Below are 15718 nucleotides of genomic sequence, written 5' to 3'. Positions count from 1 at the left end.
GCACAAATTTTTGTGCACTGGGCCTCTAGTATATATAGAAAATCATAAGGAATCTACAAAAAAGCTACTAGAACTAATAAGTGAATTTATCAAGGATACAGAATACAAAGAGAAGTGTAGAGTAGGATCCCTGCTTCCTTTTCCTTGTTCTCTACATGAATCTAAAAGCTCTTTCACCTCTGTATTTTTAAGAATAGTCTCTTCTGGAGCTATGCTGTGACCCTGAAAAATCCCTGTATTTGGAAAAGGCTAAATATCTGAAAATAGGTTCCAGAGGCCAACCAACCCACATAAACTAAACAACCAAGTCCCTACACCCTCTGCATGGTTCTTCAGCAGCTCCACTCTGACCACTATCACCACAGTTACTAGAACCAGAAAGGTATAATAAGCTCTGTCAAACCCATGTGAGGCTTTCAACACCACTGTGGGGACAGGTCACCTACCAAGGTCATCTGTAAGTGGCCTACGTGCCTGTTACCCACTGTTCCTTTCCACTGCATGTTTCAGCCAGTTTCAAATGCCTACTGCTCTCTCCCAGTCCCAGGACATCTCCTTTGTAACTCAGACTCCTGGGTTTAAATTGCACACCCTTTAAAGCACATTATTTGACCTCTCAGACCTGTTTCTTCATCTGTAAAGAGTGATGATAATTGTCCCAGTCTGACCAGATCACCACGAGGATGCAGGTGATGAAGCAGGTAAAGCAATTAGCATGTCTGGCATGTAGCAAGCACCCAATAACCCTTATAGGCCTCTGGCCCTTTGCTTACACTGTTCCTTCTATATGTAACACTCTTCCACCTGAGTAACCCCATCCTTCCCTTTACAGCTCAGCTCTGCTCAGACAACTCCTCCAGAAGGCTCTGCCTAAGAGAAGCCCCAGCTCTAGGCCTGCCCAGGCACAAGTACTTTGTGGCACCAAGTGTCCTGCTCTGCCATCATCTGTCTCTCAACCCTACCCCTCACCTGCCCCAAAACACATAACCAACTGTGAGCCTCCCAAGGGGTGGTCTGACCATCTTCCCATCTCAGAAAACAGCAGCATTATTTACCCATTACTCAGCTACTAACCCTGGAGTCATCCTTGACTGCTGCCATTCTCTCAACCTCACATCCAGCCCGACAGAAAACCCTAATGGCTACACGAGAACACATCCAGAATCTGACCACTTCTCACCCAGATGGAGCCTGCGTGGCTTCCCATTTCTACCTGACCCCCTGCCAAACCCTCTCTTCATAGCATTGAGGGATCAGGTCATGTCACTCCCTTACTCAGAACCCGCCCTGTCACACTTAAATCCAAAGTCCTCACCCTGGGAACGCTCCACAAGGCTTAGCCAATGCCACATCCTGGCCTGCAGAGACCTCTGGGGTCAAGCACCATGTTCTCCCAGGTGTTCTGATGACAATGCCAGGAGTGGGGAGGGCGAGGGGTGGAGGGGGGTTCTCAGTGGTGAGAGGGGTCAGATTAGGAGCTGTGTGTGGGAGGTAGACCTAGCAGGATCCTCCTGAACTTCCTCTGCTGAAGTCTCTGAGAAGCTGATAGCCTTGAGGAGGATGCTGAACCTTGGACCCTCCACTGTCTGAGCCTGAGGGCAGGAACCATGAGTTAACAGCCCTGACTCCCAGGAGGTGCCAACGGACAGAATGGACAGAGGTGAGCCCCTCAGTAGCAGGAAGCATGTCTTGCTAATCAATCACCTTTACAGTGTCCAACACAGAACAGACACATAGTAGGACAGCAGGAAGACAAGGGGGTGATACTGTTGGGCCTGGCCCTGACTTCTGGAACAGTCGTGTGACCTCCACAAAGTCTTCAGTGCTCCTTCACAGACCAAAGTTTTGGGCCTGACTTGGGCCCTGCCATGGCTCACCTCTGGCCTAGAACACTATCAGGTATGCCAGAGGGACTCTAGAGAAAGGAAGGGGGGCTTTCTCCCTCCCCCTACAGACCATGAGTAGGGTTCTTGGAAGCTCACAGACCTTCCTCCTCTGTCCACACACAGGCTCAGAGACCCTGCAGAATTGCCTTCCCAGAGGTACATCTATCTAGACCTTGAGCCAAAGAAAAGCTGGTCCTGATATTACTCACTCGGTCAACAGTTAACTACCATTGTATATGACAAGATGCAACATGTAAACATAAAACACACAGTCTCTTATTAAATCTGGATTCCCTAGATTTTAAGTGTGTTTTCAAACTTAAAAGAACATAAGAAGCATGGGGGGGGGGGGTGTTGTGAAGGGAGCAGATTTCTGACCTCGGAGCCCAATAGTCCAATTTGGTAGGTCTGAGGTGGGGCTCAAGGGTCTGCACTGTCAAGAAGCTCCGATAGTTCCTGTTCACTCAAGTCTGAGAAGCACTGCTCTAGGACGTCACTCGGGCCCCAAAGCTGCGGTGTCAAACATTTTTTGACCACAAACCACAGTATGAAATTTTACACTATGAGCCAGGACACAAACAAAAGTTTGATGAAGCAATATTTTCCCCAACCCCAGTGATACACTCTCAAGTTTTCTGCTGTATTTCATTTCACTCACTGGTCCAGATCCACTACATCAATAGATTACAGGGCCCTGGGTTTTGACCCTGGCTGCACATCATGATCACCTGGGGACAAAGCAATAAATAAAAAAGACATGTATCCATATGTTCATTGCAGCATTATTTACAATCACCAAGATAGTCACGCAACCTAAGTGCCCATGAATAGATGAGTGGATAAAGAAGAAGTGGTGCATATATACCATGAAATAAGATTTGACCATAACAATTTAAAAAAGAATGAAATCTTGCCACTTGCAACAACATGGATAGACCTAGAGGATATTGTGCTGAGAGAAATAAGTCAGATAAAGACAAATGCAATATGTGGTATCCAAAAAACAAGTAAACAAACAGCAGACCAGAAGGGGAAAAAATCACCTGGAGAGCTTTTACAGATTCCAGGGCCCAGGCCATACCCATGACCAATTAAGTCAGAAACTCTGGGGGTGGGTGCAGGCATCAGCAGTTTATAAAGTTCCCCCAGGTGATTTCAAAGTGCAACCAAGGTCCAGATCAGTGGTTTTCAAAGTGTGGTCCCCAGGCCCGCAGCAGCAGCCTCATCACCTGTTGGAGAGGCTAATTCTCAGGCCTTGCCCCAGACCGTCTGCATCAGCGCTGGGTATGGGGGCCAGTTTTTTGTTCTAATAAGCCCACCAGGTGACTCTGCGGCCCACACAATTTGAGACCCTCTCGTCAATAACAACGGAACTAAAATGATTTCTTGGCCTACAAGACTCATGGTTTCCAGTTTGACAAACTGTCCAAAAGGAAGCCCCAGATGAGGGATTACAAGGTAATACAAGGGAAACCTTTGCTTTTCTTGCAGAATTGGCAAGTCTCCCTTTTCTGATACTGAGAGCTGCATTCTGATCTACCCCCGTGGTGTTGGCTGTGGGGAAGCTCCGAGTCTAATCTAACCTTAACCCCAGTAACCATGTGGATCCTTATCTGCTTTCTCCTGTCCTAGTATTTCTCAGATACTTCCCTTGTATATGTGCCTTCTTAGGAAAGGCGTAGAGTGACCATAAGGGCTGGTCAGTATGCTCTTGGCATTAAACCAGGCCAGAGAAGTGGGGGGGTCAGGAGCTGAGCACAAAGCACTTCCTGTGGCTTTCAGTGCTCACTGGAGCCCTGTCTACAAGCCCCTGACCCAAGTCAACACCATCGCTGTGGTTTCCTGTTTGCAGCTGCTGCACTCGGACCCAGCCCCCATCCCAGCAACCTATAGGTGTGTGTAAGGGTGGAATACTCATGCTGCCTGGAAAATAGCCAGAGGGGCTGGGGAGAGGTCAAATCTGAGAGCTCCCCGAGAAAGGGGAGGAGAGGCAAGGATTCGCTGGAGGGGCTCTCCCAGGAGGGAGACTAAGTAACAAAGAACCCTGACAGCCCATCATAGCTGTTGCAAATTAGGGCAAGGGCTGGAGGCTGGTCCTCACTTGTGAATATCTCCTCCCTACCCCACCACTGTGCTTGTAGTTCCACCATTATTGTCACATGTGGGCCTTTCCTGGGTGTCTAAAGTGAGGTGAACTCTGGCTGGGTTTGAATCCCAGCTCTGCACTTCTTAGCTGTGTCTCCCTAGGCAAATCGTTTCTCTTCTCTAGGCCTTAGTTTCCTCTCTGTAAAATGGGTACAATGGAAGAACAACCCCCACAGGATTGTTTGAGGGCACTGAAAGGGCCTGAACACAAACGTGGCTGCTGCCACTCCTTCAACGTCCCTCTCTGCCTCTGCCGAAAGGGACTCAGGTCAGCAGCTCAGAGGGAGGAAGGGGCATCAGAGAGAGGCTCCATCAGCTTCATGTTTTGTTTGCAAAGGCCCTGTACCTGAGGTGGGAGAAGTCTCACATTAATGTGCAATGTGACATGTCCCTATGCCTCCTTAGGCCTCTTTCCCCATCTGAACAGCAGAGAAAGGAAGGTCATGAGATGGCTTCCAATGGGTTTTCTGGCTCTGACTGGCTGGTGCCCCAAAGCACGGAGACTTTGTTAACTTGTCAACATTTTGCTAAGAGATAGGATCATGTCTGGTGTCTTGGGGAGGGAGAAATCATTGCTGGTCAGGGAAGGATGTTTTGTTGGATTCCCTACTGAGGGCCATTTACATCCTGTTAGAAATGCAGGTTAGTGCTCAACTGCTAATGGGCTCTCACTGCAGCAACATGGCAGCCAGTTAGCCAGGCTGCCTGACTCCAGCCCTTGGCACTTCACCTCTGACCTCTGCCCCCAAGTCAAGCCCCAGGAGGGCTTACCCACCTCTCCTGGTCTGGCTCTCCCGAATGAGGAAGGCCCCTCCAGGGTTTCCAGGCAGCAACAGCAATTCCTCAGCTTTCTCCCGGCTCAGGCCCTCATACAGCCACCTGGGGAAGAAGCAGACGGGAGTCAGCCTGGGGGTGGCCCCCCAGCTTTGTCCTCCTGGTCCTGGCTCCAGGGCCTCTGAGGACACCCTCCTGGGGTCAGCCCCAGCCTTTTCTGCCTGGAGATCTCATTCCCAAGAGCCCAGGGAGCTGGGAGCAAGTTGGGAGATCCTGGCCCCTCTTCTACCACTGCCCAGTCTCCTACCATCACTATGCTACTCACCTTTCCAAGAATTGTTCGTTGTATTTTGTTTTAAAATTTTAGAAAGTATTTTATTTGGGCATTTTAAAGATTAACTTTGTAGCCCAAGGTATGTAGGCGAACCTTTTTTCATTACCACAAAAATATAACTCGAAACAAAGCTATTTTGTGGACAGACAAGCTGGAATTCAAATGTTCAAGACGCCTAAAATTTTGGAAAATATCATGCAGCCCACTGGTCACCATATGTGCCTCTCAAAGCTCAGCCCTTCTACCACCCTGCTCCCCGACGCCTCTTTCCATGCTGGGATTTTGATTACTCTGAGCCCATATTTTTCTTCCTCTTTTCCCTTAATCCCTCACCTATATATCTATATGGACTTCACTGTAATGGGAAGTTCTGCAGGAATTTTCTGGTCCTAAGTCATCAGCCTCCTAAGTCATGCCCTGTGACCCCAGGCAAAGCCTACAGAAGCTGATTCGATGGAAGTGCTGTCTCTGTGTCATTTTGTGAAATTCCATAGTCAAAGCCAGAGTCAGGGTTGAGATGATTCCAAGTAAATAGATTAGAGAAGCTGTGTCTCACTTGGTGCCAGCAGCAAACTTAGACTCGTTTTATAGTAAATGAAAGTCTTGTTGACTTAACAAAATTTGTCATGTCTTATGAAAACTGAAGATGTAAATGAAAGAGTGGCAAGGGAAGGGCACTTCTAGAGAGAGCCAGTGTCCCTTAGCTTAAACTTAGTGCCATGCTGTGGATGTAAAACCTCCAACCGGTAGGCCCAGACATCAGGACACACATGGCAAGGTGGGTTCACCTGGCTTGCCGACAACTCTGAGAGCTGACCCCATGAGGTGTCCACACGTCCCAGGATCCCTGTGTTACTCTCATCAGAGCCAGACACACCGTGAGCCCCAGAACAGGAAGACCCTGCAGTGCTACAGCCCTACTTTCTCTCAGAGCTGCGGAGTGGAGGTCACAGCTTGCACTTGCACAGGGACACGTTCCTGACCCGGTGTTGTTCAGGCAGGTCCCACCGAAAGGCACTGCACTTCCTCTCTCTCCAGGCCCGGGATTGGCTCTGGAGTCAGTTCCTTTTGTCACTGGCTTTTGGCAGAGAGCTGGCAGTGCTCTGTAGAGACCCTGTGTCCCAGGTCTGGCCCTCCCTCAGAAGCCCTTGTTTTCTTGCCTTGGGACATTTATTCAGGCTGCTCCATTTCCTGCAAGTCCCCTTTGGCATTCTCTACTAGTACCACCACATTGCCTGCAAACCACCTCCTCTGGGCTCCCAAGTCCTGCAGGCCTGTCTGCTCCTGAGGGCAGAGTCTGGGCCTGATTCTCCCCTGTCCCCAGCTTTGCTCAGCACAGGACTGGACATCAAGGACTATGCTTGTGGGAAGTGAAAGCAGGAAGGTCCCCTAAAGCAGGGCCTGGAGTGGAAACTCACCCATGGGAGATTTTGGCCACATGGATGCTAGGAACGCTGTACTCTCTGCCGGAGCCCTCTGACAGCACCGTCCACCAGTCTCCGTCTCTGCAGAGAGAAAGGAGGGAGACCCTCTCAGAAGGCTCTTGGAACTGCTCATTTGAGATTTATGAGGCCCTACCAGGCTGGATCCCACCTGAGTTTCCCAGGTTTCCTTACACCAACTAACCCAGGTACCCCCTGGGCAGTAAATGGCATGATGCAGGACCCCTGTATGCCTGTCCACCCACTGCTTCTCCCTGTAGGTGTGTCATGCTGCCTGAAATCCCAACATCAGGACTGCATGGGAGCTTGGCACCAAAGGCCATGCTCTTTTCTCCTGGAGGGAATAGCCCTTCCTCCCATCAGTGCATCTTCAGGTATCAGGGGGAGGGAGATCATCCCACACAATGCCCTTGGAACGACTTACTCAGAGATGATGGTCAGTGGCTCCCCCAGTCTCAGTGACAGCTCTGCCTGCTCTCCCACAGGAAAACTGCCCAGGGCCACGGCTGTGGCCTTTCTCCTTTCTGGATGGAGGGACAGAGATGGTCAGCCTCTTGGCCAGCCCGGTCTCCAGATGTGAGGTCTAGAAGTCTGGGATCCCACCATCAACCCTCACACAGGCACCCTGGGCTGGTTCCTGTGTGTCTTCTCAGACACACGTGGAGATCCCTGTGGTGACCCCAGATAGGAGCTCCTCTGAGCCTGGTGTTCTCGTTCTCTGAACTATCTGCAGCACAGGACCTGGACATCCCAGGTACATGGAAATTCCTGATGCCTGAATAAACAATGCAAGCAAGTCTTGTGGAGGGCAGCCTACAATAAGGGTCAAACCAAGTTTCCGGGAAGGGTCCCTCCCCCTCCTGGAAGCCCTGGCCATCCACCTCTAGGAACTGCTAAGCTGTGTAAGTTGTCTCCTCGATTGCCCCCCCTCCACCTGGCTGACTCACCTGCATCCTTCACTCCCCGCATGAGATGTCCCTTCCTTAGGGAAGCCTTCCCTGACAAACCTCTTAGCAGACACTCTTGGTCAGAGTCTCTTAAATCACATTGTTGCCAAAATCTAACCCAACTATAACTGATCATTGGCTAAACACCCATCTCTGGGACCCTGTCTCTGAAGGCAGGGACTGTGGTCTTATCTACTACTGTGAACCCTGGTTGTGCATGCACAAGGCCTGGCACAAAAGCCTTAGACTTTGGATGGATGTAAGGCTGATGCACAGATAACTCATGGAACGGGTTGCCCAAAAGCCATGTTTCTGCTGTGACCAGAACTAGACCTAGGGAGAGAGGGCTGTCCTTTTCCAGGAGAACCTGGCAGAGGAGGGAACACAGCCCCTGAAGGCAGGACACCTGCATGGGGACTGGGAGATTCACACACACAACCCCCGACTCACTGTCCCCTTCAAAACATCGCCTCCCCTGCCCCTACATGGATTTGTAAAATCAGTAACAAAATGGCTACTAAGGGCATGAAGTGTAGGCTGAAAGGGGCCTCCCCCCCGCCCCCGCCTCCCCCAGCACCCTGGGCATGACTCAGAGCAGCCCTGGGGCTGCTGCTTATAGCTAGATTCAGAGGAAATGAGGTGGAGGTCTGTGTGGTTTCCAGGTCTCTTCCTGAGAGGCCTGCTGGGCCCCAGGCTCTCTGTGCAGATTGGGTGGCTACAGGGCATAGGGCTTTGGGACTCAACGGCTGTAGTGGCTGGAGAGAGTGCTATTAGGGAGATGAGGATACTGGGGGCAGGGGCTGAGGAGAGGGAAGGAAGCCCCAGACATTGTAAGGGAGTTTTCAGACTCAGACAGATCCTGCCCAAACACTAATACGCAGACATTTGATTCTGCAATCTCCTAGTTCTGTTTAAGTGTGTTTTCCATGTCCTTCCTCCTGAAAGTGCCACTTGGTTTAGAGTAATCCTGTTATCTGTAATGGTTAATTTTATGTCTCAATATGGCTAGCCCCCAATCCCCAGATATTTGGTCAAACATCAGTCTAGATGTTCCTATAGAGGTATTTTTTAGATGAGATTAACATTTTAAATCAGTAGACGCTGAATAAAACAGATTACTCTCCATAACGGGCGTGGGTCTCTTCCAACCACTTGAAGACGTTAAGAAACAGACTGAGGTCCTTTGAGGAAGAGGGAATTCTGCCTCCAGACTCAACTCTGGAATTCTGCAGCAGCAGCTCTTCCCTGGGTCAGCAGCCTGCCGGCCTGCCCTACAAATCTGAGACTTGCCAGCCCCCACAATTGCATGAGCCAATTTCTTAAAATAAATGCTCTCTGTGTCTACACACACGCGCGCACACGCACACACACACACCCCAATACCTTATTGGTTCTGTGGTTCTGTTTCTCTGCAGAACTCTGATGAATACATTATCAAAACCCCAAATCAGGATGTGTCTTGAGAAAGGATTTGTGGGCTATTTTGGGGAACAAGAAAAAAAACTAGGGGCAGTAGCTTTGACATAAAAATATTAGAATTTATTCTGATTGTCTAATTGTCCTAAAAAGTAGCATTTTTATTCAGGACTACCTTAGAAAATAACACCTATAGGTTCAACATATTCATTGTAAATGACAATTTTTTCCAATTGTCATAGCTTTAATTTTGCTTCAAGTATTTCACAGTATCTCTCAGGATAAGAGGAGAGACTTTGGGGCATCACTGTCTAGTAGAATTTTATAGCTAGAAATGATGATGGAAATGTTCTATAACTTTGCTGTCCAATTAAGGTAGCCAGTAGCTACATTTGGCTTTGAGCACTTAAAATGCAGCTAGTATGACTTGAGGAGCTGAATATTTAATTTTATTTCATTTAAATTAGTTTTAACTTAAATTTAAATAGCTTCACATATTTAGAGAATATTGTAACGGACAGTGCAGCTATGGAGAGCTACAGAAGTGGTCTTGGAGTTGCCAGCTCAGTCTCCAAAACATTGGTTGAGGAGGAACGTAGCCTTGGGAAATGCCTGCAGGGCTATCCCCCAGCCTGGTTAGCAACTGTCACTCTCTTAGATTTTCTCCTTTACCTGGTTGTTTAATGTTGACTGCTAAAATGTAAGCTCTACAAGAGCAGGGTCTGCCTGGATGGCTTACAGGGAGGGCCTGATATACAACAGGCACTCAATGACGCTTGACGCTGTTTGGAGTGGCTGGTCAGGAAGGCCCTGGGCAGCCTGGTGGTGCCTGGGAAAGACCTGGCTGTCTGGGCCCCGAAGCTTACCTGGTTGCATGGGTACAGGGCCCTGGTCTTGGACAGAGGGACTTGAGCTTGGGCTTGGCAGACTTTTTCCTCTGCTGGGCTGACTTCCCATTGCCTCTCAGAAGAACTCTCAGAAGCACATCGTGGAGAGAAATCTGAAAAAGATGCTGTGATGGGGACAGAACTGTGGCTCCAGGCCTGGTGCGGCACCGTCCCTCCCTGGCTCTGTCCTACTAACCTCCTTGCTGAGGCCTGCAAATAATCTCCCTCCCATCAGGACCAGGCTCCAGACTGTGAAGGGACTCTTCACTGTGGACCCTGTTTTCTCCCGTGTTACTGTGCTGCAGCCATGCGCTGTTCTGTTTCTGGGCCTTTGTGTGTGTGGTGTACCGCCCATTGGCTGGAAGGTGCTATTTCCCCTTCAGGGCTGTCTTAATCGCCCCCTGTCCCAGGAAGCTTTCTCTGAACCCCCCAGCCCTTGCTGTTCATTCAGATGGTCCACCCAGAACCTTTCCTGACCTGGGATCATATTTTGGGTGATAGGGGACACCTAGTTCACTCTAGGCATACCAGAACCCATGGCTAGTGTTACAAGTGGACAAAGGGGTCTTAGCTAGTTTGGCTCATTGGATAGAGTGTCGGCCTGTGGACCAAAGGGTCCCAGGTTCGATTCCAGTCAAGGGCATGTACCTTGGTTGCAGGCTCCTCCCTGGCCTGGGGCCCTGATTGGGATGAGTGCAGGAGGCAACCAATCGATGTGTTTCTCTCACATTGATATGTTTCTGTCTTTCCTTCTCCCTTCCACTCTCTCTAAAAGATCAATGGAAAATATCCTCAAGTGAGGATTAACAACAACAACAACAAAGTGGACAAGGGGAACCTGGTGTCACAGCAAGCTAAGGTGATGCTGGGCAAAGATGACTAGGAGGCTGTGTGACACAGTGATGACTTGCAAGGCTTTGGAAGATTGGTGTGGAGCCATTTCCTCTCTGCCTCCACTTCCTTATCTGAAAAATGGGGATAACAATACTTAACATTTCAGAGGTCACACATGTGAAAAGCCTGCTTCTACCTCACTATGTCTTGAATGTCACTCACCAGAGGCTGCTCCTAAGCGCCTTCCCTTTTCTCTCTTGGCTCCTGTTTGTGTTCCTTCCTGTTTTATTCATTTATTAAAGCTTTTGTTTATTTAATATGCCATTATTCTACAGCTCAATGAAGACAGGACCTCTCCTTATTGGCCTGTTTTCTCAGCATTTTGTGAGGCCCTTGGCCCACAGAAGGTGGTCAATGCATATGAACTAAATGGATGAATGTAATTATTAGTTCTTTGGACAGTGTCTTAAAAAAACTGACAGGAGCTGGGAGAGGGAGGGAGGGAGGGAGGGAGGGAGGGCTGGGGTCCATGATCATCCTTTAGCAACAGTAGGCTGTAGTGCCAGGGCAGAGCACCAGATGAGAGAAAAAGGCCACCACAAGGATCAGAGCAAGAAGGGGCAAATGTGGCTGCTGGCAGGGGGTGCAGGACACCCCTCATAAGGTTTTATTTATTGATTCATTTTAGATAGGGAGGGGGAAGAGAGAGAGGAGAGAGAGAGAGAGAGAGAGAGAGAGAGAGAGAGAGAGAGAAACTTGTTGTTCCACCCATTTATGCATTCATTGGTTGGTGCTTTTATGTTCCCTGACGGGGGATGGAGCCTGCAACCTTGGCTTATTGGGATGAGGCTCTAACCAAATGAGCTAGCTGACCAGGGCTGGACAGTTGTCTTTTCCTTAAAATAATTTAAATTCCCAGGTTTCCAGGGTAATGCTGATTTTTCTAAACACTATTTTAAAGTGTTTCAGGGAGGTGGTTTCATTCCTTTCCGTAGAGAGATGCATAATTACACTAGTTTGTGATATAGCAGGCTCTGTCCTTACCCTTGAATCCTAACACCATGCCCGGGTGAGGACAGGTGTCTGTCACTATCATGGATTGACTTCTAGGGCCTCACAGGCCAGTCCTGTCTGGAGTAAAAATCCTGCCTTATGTGCAAGGGAATTGCCCTCAGTTCTGCCGTCTTGTGTCATCGACAGGGGCTAACAGTGCCTGTTTCTGCTGCCTCCCACTGGGATTTCAGGATTCATGGAACAGGAGCTCCCTTTTTAAAAAAAAAATTATATTTTAATTGATTTCAGAGAGGAAGAAAGAGGGAGAGAAAGAAACATCAATGATGAGAGAGAATCATTGATTGGCAGGCTTTTCCCTCTGCTGGGCTGCACGTCCCCCACTGGGGATCGAGCCCAACCCGGGCATGTGCCCTTGACTAGAATCAAACCTGGAACCCCTCAGTCCACAGGCCGACGCTCTACCCACTGAGCTAAACCAGGCAGGGCGGACAGGAGCCCTTTAATACAAAACAGGCGTAATTAGCAAGTGGCTCCTACTGACTTTGGGATTCTGAAGCCTTGGCAGCCTAGATGGTGCTGCTGCCTCCTCAGGTCTCGACTCCCTCACTGCTAAGGCACCCCTTCAGGTCAGGTTTTCAACATTTCTGCTGCTCCCCAGCCTTTCCCCTTGAGTATGAAGTGCGGGCTCTATGCTCGACTGTGCAGAAAATCCCCGAGGAGATCTTTCCTAGGTAGCAGGAGTGATTAATTCAGGCCAACCAGGCTGGAGCTGTGTGACTTCAGAAAGAGCATGCATCCTTTCCATCTCATCTGTGAATTAGGGATAACACCGAGTCCACAGGGCTGTGGGGGCAGTCGAGGACCCTGGCACAGAAAGGTTAGTTTCCTTTCCCCTCCTTCAGCAAGAAACGTCACCACAATCACCAACTGCACTAAACCCAGAAACTTCTTCCCGCTGCAGGTGGAGCTGGGGGATGGGCCGAAGGAAGTAGAAGTGCACTCAGACTGGAAGCCCCCAGCACCCTCTGCTAGCTCCCTTCACCTGGTTGGGCCAGGAAGCCCCCTGGGAGGCAAAATGAAGACCATGGGGTTGGCCAACACTTTTAAAACAGAGGACCTAATAATTAATTTATAAGCACTTGAATAACTTACTGTGTGTTAGGCACTTCCTAGGGGACCTGGGCCAGTGGGTGGAAGGAGGTAGTAAAAAGCAGCTGAGATCAGCACAGTGCTCACAATGGTTTTTTTTTTTTTTTTAAACATACCCCATCGATTCCCCACAGAGAGGAAGAGAGAGAGAGAGAGAGCCAGAAACATCGATCAGCCACCTCCTGCACATCCCCCACTGGGGATGTGTCCGCAACCCAGGTACATGCCCTTGACCGGGATCGAACCCGGGACCCTTCAGTCCGCAGGCCGACGCTCCATCCACTGAGCCAAACCGGTTTCGGCTCACAATGGTTTTTATATCATCTCACTTGGTCCTTTGAGAGGTCTGCATTTGAATCCCACTCAGATACAAGGACCAGGACCCACAGAGCCCGACCTCATGCTCACTGCCACACAGCTGGTCAGTGCAGAGCTAGGTCTGCCATTCCTGCCTTTGTGTTTTTGTGCTTCAGAGGATAATTTCTCAGGGGTGGGGTATGAGTGGTGAGTTTGGATTGAGCTCAGCTTTCTCCGATTGAGCTGAGAAATATCACCTTTTTGAGAGGAACTGACGATATTAGAGTTGAAAGTGTCTTCAGAGATTATATTCCCAACTTCTCTCATTCACTGAAGTTGGAAAGCTGGGGTCCAGAGAGGGCCCCAAAGTCACACAGCAAGTTGGTAACTGCGATGGGACCAGACTAGGCATGCAGACAAGCTGGAGGCCACAATGTAATACTCCAGAGGACAACGGTGTAGAAGGGGGGCCTCGGTTCCTTCAGAACCCTTAGAAATCATCCCTTATCCTCCGTAGAAACCTCCTTCTCCTTGACCTTTCCCCCAACTATAAAGCCCACTCTGTCGCTAAGGGGCCCATCCTTCCCCACAGGCCCAAGGCCATCGGAAAACAAAACAAGCATACTTACTGTTTTCCTGTCACCAGAGGCTTAGAATGGCGGCTCGGCCAAGACACATGCTTTGGCTGGAGAGGTTAGGGCTTTGGGGGGCCCTTCTGGAAGCCTGTCAACATCCTTAGTCCTAGGACATCCAGAACCCTCTTGGCCTGGGAGAATCTTCAGGGAGAGGCCCTCGATATGGCTTTTGGTGGCTTGGTTTCTGCCTGTGGTTACCTGGGATGGACAGGAGCCTGGACTGGGTGAGCCTCCAAAACGCAGGTGGGCCAGAGAAGAAGGCCCAGAGCGCTCTGAGCCTGTGACAGAGTCCTCGGGGCTCCTGGCTCACATCTGCAGACTCTGTGGTTCTCACAACCACCCATTTCCTCTGACGGCATCATAGGCCATCAAGGAGCCACCTTCCCCAAGTTCCTGTTTCCTGGGCAGAAGCGACTGCCTTTTCATGATCCTGGAGGGAGAGGCTGTTTTCTGTCTTTACAACTTGGTCTTGCCCAAGGAACACAAAACTGAGGCAAATGAGCAGGAGTTTCCAGGTTTATCTGATTATAATAGTCACCCGAGGGGCTTGTTAGTGTCAGAACCCTGGGATCCTCCTACATCTGAATGCAAGTCACCAGAGGAGCAGCCTAGGACTTTGAATTTTAAGCAGGTTAAGAGAACCCTTTGACTGGCAAGCCTGGGAAGCACTGCCTTGGAGTGATGTGTCCCAACCTTCAATGTGTATAGCAATCACCCAGGGATTTTGTTAAACAGCAGATTTGGGTAAGTGTGTCTGGGCTGGGTGGGGTTCAGATTATGTATTGCTACTTACTCCCAGGTGACACCCATGTTGCTGGTCTGGGGACACTTTGAGTAGCAAGACCTTTGGATAGCGCTTCTCCAAGTGTGGTCCCCAGACTAGCAGCTCAGCATCATCCAGGAATTGTTAGACATGCACATTCTTGGGCCCTCAGATCTGCTGAATAAGAAACTCCATGGTGGGGCCAACAATCTTCCACAAGCCTTCCAGGTAACTCTTGATGCACACCCCTCGCTTGGGAATCACTCAGCCGGGATAAAGAATCTGATATTATGGCCTTTGATTATTGTTACCTCCAATCATAGAAACTTAATAAAATTCCCAGCTTGTTAAAATCTCAATAACCAAAACCACTTTGCAGCCTTTCCATTAGGGGGCTTAGTATTACTGCAGAGATTTTTTTTTTTAAACACCAAATGACCCACTGCTTTGATATAGCTGACTCCAGCTCAGATTATGCAGCTTTTGGGGGGACCTGGTCAGCTGGGGCACACTCCAGCTCAGGTTCTCTATTTCCGCTAGGCAAGGTTGGTCTGACATGAACTCCGTGAGTACTTGGCATGGAGAGTTGAAGGAGCTAGAGTGGAGGTGCACTCCACTGGAGCCTAGATCCGACACTTAGTTCTGTGACCATTTCTCATCCATAAAATGGGACTAGTATCTCATTGGGCCAATAGAAGGAAACATATAGGAAGGCGCTAAGGGCCCAGCCTGTAGTAGGTGCTCAATAAAAGGCTGAAAAAACATGGAAATACATTGATTTTGGAAGAACTAGGAACTTCTTCTAGTGAGGTGACCTTGGCATTCACTTAACTCCCCTTAGCAGTTCTGTCTCTGTGAGACAACCCACTGTGTCTTGCGAACTGGATAAAATGACTTGGAAAAGAGCTTTTGAAAAAAATATGTATTTTTATTGATTTCAGAGAGGAAGGGAGGAGAGATACTGCTTCCTGCACACCCCTTGCTGGGGATCAAGCCCACAACCCCAACATGTACCCTGACCGGGAATCAAACTGTGACCTCCTGGTTCCTAAGTCAATGCTCAACCACTGAGCCATGCCAGCTGGGCTGGAAGAGAGCTTTATACAATCATCACATACAGTATACCTGGCCCTTTACTTACCTCTCACAGAGCAGGCACCCAAGATTTTTTTGGACTGAACAGGAGTAAGAAACT

The 15718-nt window shown here is 49.3% G+C and overlaps 1 protein-coding gene and 1 long non-coding RNA gene across 3 annotated transcripts in view; one reads left to right on the top strand and one right to left on the bottom strand.

Moving 5' to 3' along the window:
- LOC107183212 overlaps positions 1 to 5650 on the top strand; it is a 25855-nt gene extending 20205 nt beyond the window's left edge. The window contains exon 3 of one of the 2 annotated variants that reach the window (XR_001514002.1): positions 5640 to 5650. This is a non-coding gene — a long non-coding RNA (uncharacterized LOC107183212). Of the gene's footprint in view, positions 1 to 1977; positions 2003 to 5639 lie in introns of those variants that run through there. The other variant, XR_001514003.1, reaches the window with a different exon arrangement.
- Positions 1 to 14190, bottom strand: part of SLA2 (Src-like-adaptor 2) — a 23039-nt gene extending 8849 nt beyond the window's left edge. The window contains exons 1-5 of the mRNA XM_006764517.2: positions 13755 to 14190; positions 9811 to 9944; positions 7006 to 7105; positions 6558 to 6644; positions 4807 to 4910 (exon numbers count right to left, since the gene is read on the bottom strand). Of these exons, the coding sequence (XP_006764580.1) occupies positions 4807 to 4910; positions 6558 to 6644; positions 7006 to 7105; positions 9811 to 9901 (382 nt within the window). The 5' untranslated portion in view covers positions 9902 to 9944; positions 13755 to 14190. The remainder of the gene's footprint in view (positions 1 to 4806; positions 4911 to 6557; positions 6645 to 7005; positions 7106 to 9810; positions 9945 to 13754) is intronic.
- Positions 14191 to 15718: the final 1528 nt, after the last annotated feature.

Source organism: Myotis davidii, unplaced genomic scaffold (genome assembly GCF_000327345.1).
Source record: "Myotis davidii unplaced genomic scaffold, ASM32734v1 scaffold38, whole genome shotgun sequence".
NCBI classification, from domain to species: Eukaryota; Metazoa; Chordata; class Mammalia; order Chiroptera; family Vespertilionidae; genus Myotis; species Myotis davidii.
Note: the sequence above shows the minus strand (reverse complement) of the source record. Positions and strands in the feature narration are given on the sequence as shown.